The sequence below is a fragment of the Pyxicephalus adspersus genome, chromosome 10, assembly GCF_032062135.1.
Source record: "Pyxicephalus adspersus chromosome 10, UCB_Pads_2.0, whole genome shotgun sequence".
Taxonomy (NCBI): domain Eukaryota; kingdom Metazoa; phylum Chordata; class Amphibia; order Anura; family Pyxicephalidae; genus Pyxicephalus; species Pyxicephalus adspersus.
The window spans coordinates 56406422-56410656 of NC_092867.1; the positions used below are offsets into that span (position 1 = coordinate 56406422).

The following is a 4235-nucleotide window of genomic DNA, read 5'->3' on the forward strand; positions in this document are numbered from 1 at the left end:
ATCATCTGATAAACACATAGAGACAATGTATTCAGTCAGTGTGTGTGTTTCCTACAGATGGATCCAGTAACAGGAACCCACCAGAGAGATGTCCCCGTCCTCTTTATTCCCAGAATTCCACACAGGAAGATCAGGAGATCCCTCAGGAGGATCAGGTAAAAGCTTTTACTTGTATTCTGTATGACAATCTGGAGGGCTAGTGAACAATAATGAGTAAATCTGTCATATTGCTTAGGATGAATGTCTGGTTCATGACCAGATCACATGACAGATTAATTTCAGGCTTTTCATTGTAAAGAAGAGAACATTCCTACAGATGGATCCAGTAACAGAAAGACTCCAGATAAATGTCCCCATCCTCTGTATTCACACAGGTGGATCAGGATATCCTGCCAGATGATCAGGTTGGACCATGTGAGGTTTTTTGGAAAATGTGTGGGCAAACTGATTTCAGTTCTTGAAAAGGCTCTGTACATACACATAAATTATTATTCCAAATCAGGATTATAACTCAAAGCTTCACAGGTCATTGATAGGCCTCTTGAAGAGAAGTGTGCCTGGTAATTTATGCCTAGAACTGAACAAATTGTTCCATAAAGACTTGTTGTTGGGGACCCTACATGTGAATTTGTATGGTGTACAAACTTTTTTTTGGTTCCCACCCCCTAAAGAGTTTGCACTTCAATGCACATACTGTAATCAATCCAGATCTTGGATAAGCCCTAACTAACGTCTTCCCTTTCTCCTTCAGTATATTGATTTTATTATTGCACAGTGTATTCCCTATTCAAAGGGTTGCATTATTGCTTTTTCATTTTTATCACGAAAGAACAAAAAGAAAAAACTAAAGGGGGAAGGGGACGGAGTAACCTGGAGTGCAGGGGGAACATTGGGGGGGAAAGGTGTTGTGGGCATAGAGATTGGGGAGGAGGGGGGAGTGGTACTATTGTTACTTGCTCATTATTTCCTTTACATCCTTGGACGAATCATTATTGTCTACTGTGATGACGAGGTGCTGTAAAAGAGGTATCACTTCTTGGCCTTATGGCTAAGATGAAGTGTAGTACCCTTCCAGTGTTTAGGAGAGTAACAACACTATTCCTGGCAAGAATGCAGTGGATTAGTACGCCTGTCAGGAGGGACTGCTAAATTGTGATGCTCCATAGGGGGGCGTCTTATGCTAATTCCTCAGGTATGGTGTGGGCCGGAGAGAGGCATGGGGCCTGCTCTGAGAAGGAGCTCCCGGACGGCTGTCCATTCCACTTGTTCGGGACGGAAAACTTCAGTCTGGCCCTTTGGTCTGAGAGGCTGTTATATCTTGCTAAGTGTCGTCCCTTAGAGTGGCGAACCCGGGGTACCTTAAAATCACTTTGGGTCTTATCAACCCACTGCTGTTTTTGGTACACGAACACGTCACTTTTATTCTGATTTAGCACCGCCATCCTTCTGCATTAGCTGCATGGGCAGCACGGTGGCTCAGGGGTTAGCACCCTGGCCTTTGCAGCACTAACTCCCAGGTTTGAATCTCGGCCAGGACTCTATCTGCATGGAGTTTGCAGGTTCTCCCCATGTCTCCGTGTGTTTCCTCAAGGTTCTCCAGTTTCCACATTCCGAAAACATGCAGAAAGGTTAATTGGCTTCTCCGCAAAATTAACCTTAGACTACAATTAATTTTCAGGATCTTTGCCTCCTGAATTAGTCCCCAGCTGACTCGCTCTCGTGATGCGTTGACAAACCTCTTGTTGACATCGGCAATTTATCATCTTTGTCATTTAATATGCGCCTTTAATAATAATAATATTAACTGTGGCTAGTGCAGTTTGGCAATTTTTTACATCCTGTTCAGAGTGTTATGCACTGTGCACTTATGTTTTTTATTTTTTTCTTTGTCACTGTCACTGATGTGGTGCTGTTCCCTTATAGGTGGACCTTGAAGTCTGGGAAGTGCTGTGGTCTTATGGTCAAGTGCTCTCCCTTACTGGAATCTCTCTTCGGGAGAGCTCCCAGCCTAGTACCTGGTGGGAAGGCTTAGGCCAACCCACAGAGAACGGAACAGGTCTGCTCTGTCAGACAGGCTAGTAGGCCCACTCGGCTTTGGCTGGGTGGTCTTAGTACCCAGCCCCTCTCAGGAGCATTACGCCTCGGGGGGTCTGGGGAACCTGGGTGGCCCTTCCTCTTTTAAAGAGGAATCACAACAGTACCCAAGTGCACATTTTTTGTGGTGTGTTTTTGCACATTTCACTTTTTTACTGGGCACCAGTAGAGGATCACAATTAGCAATTCAATTAAAAAAAATCTCCCATTACCAGAGCATATTCGTCTGAGTATTTGTATTAAAATAAGTAAAACCAAGTTTTATTGAATTTCTTTGAGCAGTGCGACTCAGGCTGTGTGACTTTCAGGTCTTCTATTTCCTTTATGTCATTTACCCAACCTATTCAATGGTGTATGGGAAGAGGGGTGGATTGTTTCCAAAAAGCTGGTATAGAGATTTGTTATATCCCATCCTGGACATGGTGGTTGCATGTAAAAGAGCTAATTCTGGACTGTCAGCGATGTCGATACCCGCTAAATGTTCTATCATTTCTGATACTTTTGACCAGAATGATGAAAGTGCTGGACAGCTCCAAAATATGTGAAGCATAGTGCCTGGTTCTTGATGACATCGCCAGCACTCTGCCTCTGTCTGTATATTTTAGCTAAACGTGTTGAGGTCCTATACCATCTTGTAAGGATTTTACAATTTATTTCTTGGTATCTGTTGCTGATTGGTGCATTGTGGCTATATTGTAGAATTGATTCAGGTAATTCTGAGAAGAATTTTATTTGAAGTTTACATTCCCACTTAGCGATATATGGCGGTTTTGCAGGGTGTATTTCTGCCAGTAGAATATGGTACAGACTCGATATTGTTCCTTGTGCAGGATCAGAGGACCGGCAAATGTTTTCTAGTGATGACGGGGTGTTGAAATTGTGATAAGGAAGGTAAGGAACATATAAAGTTAATTATTGAAGTGGATTAAGTTGTATAGACCACAAAAACCTAGGGGAGTTAACAAGTGTTTGGCTTTCAAACCAGCAACAAATACCCACCCCACTGAAGAAGAAAAATGCTGTGCTCTAAATTTTCCTGTTCTGCACCTTTTTTAAAATAGGGTCTGTGAGACCTGGTGAGAGGACAAGGATATGCCTGTAGTTTAGAGGCAATGTTGTGGTTTTTGAGCACTTGGAGAGTACCTATGAGCAGATGGTGGCGCGCAGATTATGGTAGAGCCCAAAGTTCGGTGACCACGTTATGCCATGTAATGGTATGGATGAGATGGAGTCTTCCATGGCGAACAATTGTTTCATATGTTTGTGTTTGCACCAATTCATTAGTCTGGCTAGATGCGTGGCAGTATGATACATAATGGGATTGGGCAATGCTATGCCTCCCCTTGATTTAGGTAATACTGTAATACGCCTATTTATACAGGGTCCCGGTGCCAGATCAACCTAATAAATTTCTAAGAAAGGATCAATCAACCCTGTCAAAGGCCTTTTCAGCATCGGCTGCAAGCAGCATTGCAGGAATTTCTTGTCTATGTATGTAATCAATTAGATTAACAGTGCGAAAAGTGTTATCCTGGGTTTCCTGAAAGGGTAAAAAAACACTTTGATCTGGGTGTATGAGGGATTGCAGGAGAGGTGTTAAGCGGTGTGCAAGAATACTTGCAAACAGTTTTATGTCACATATTAGCAACAATATTGGGCATTAACTTGAGCATGATTTTGGGTCTTTGTTAGGTTTTAGTAGAACCGTTAAATGTGCTCAAGTGAATCAGCTGGGAATGTATGTCCTTCTGTGATAGCATTATAATCTATATCAATAATTAATAAAGTATGGTGCTACAATTGAGAAGAATTGTTTGTAATAGTTAAGCGTCAGCCCATCTGAGCCTGGTGCTTTCCCAGATGCGGCTTTGGATAATGCTCTTTGTAGTTCTCTGTTGTAATGGGTCCCTAGAGTTGGTCTATATGTTCCTCAGGGAGAGTTGGCAGTTCTGCTGTTTTAAGATACTCATCTATCAAGGCAGTTTTGGAACTGGGAGTGGAGTTGTCAATTCTAGTTTTCAAATTGTACAATGAGGAGAAAAAGGCATGAAACATATCTGCTATTGCTGCAGAATCACGAACTGATTTTCCTGTGGGTTATAATATACTATATATGTATGTGTGAGAGTGTTTTTCTCTTA

General features: G+C 42.3%; 2 protein-coding genes across 5 annotated transcripts in view; one reads left to right on the top strand and one right to left on the bottom strand.

Moving 5' to 3' along the window:
- Positions 1-4235, top strand: part of LOC140339046 (oocyte zinc finger protein XlCOF8.4-like) — a 236061-nt gene that overhangs the window by 189196 nt on the left and 42630 nt on the right. For 3 of the 4 annotated variants that reach the window (XM_072423570.1, XM_072423571.1, XM_072423572.1), the window contains exon 5: positions 58-155. The exons of the other annotated variant lie outside the window; for it this stretch is intronic. In XM_072423570.1, the coding sequence (XP_072279671.1) occupies positions 58-155 (98 nt within the window). The remainder of the gene's footprint in view (positions 1-57; positions 156-4235) is intronic. 4 annotated transcript variants of the gene reach the window in all.
- LOC140338976 (uncharacterized) overlaps positions 1-4235 on the bottom strand; it is a 69447-nt gene that overhangs the window by 47287 nt on the left and 17925 nt on the right. The window lies entirely within an intron of this gene.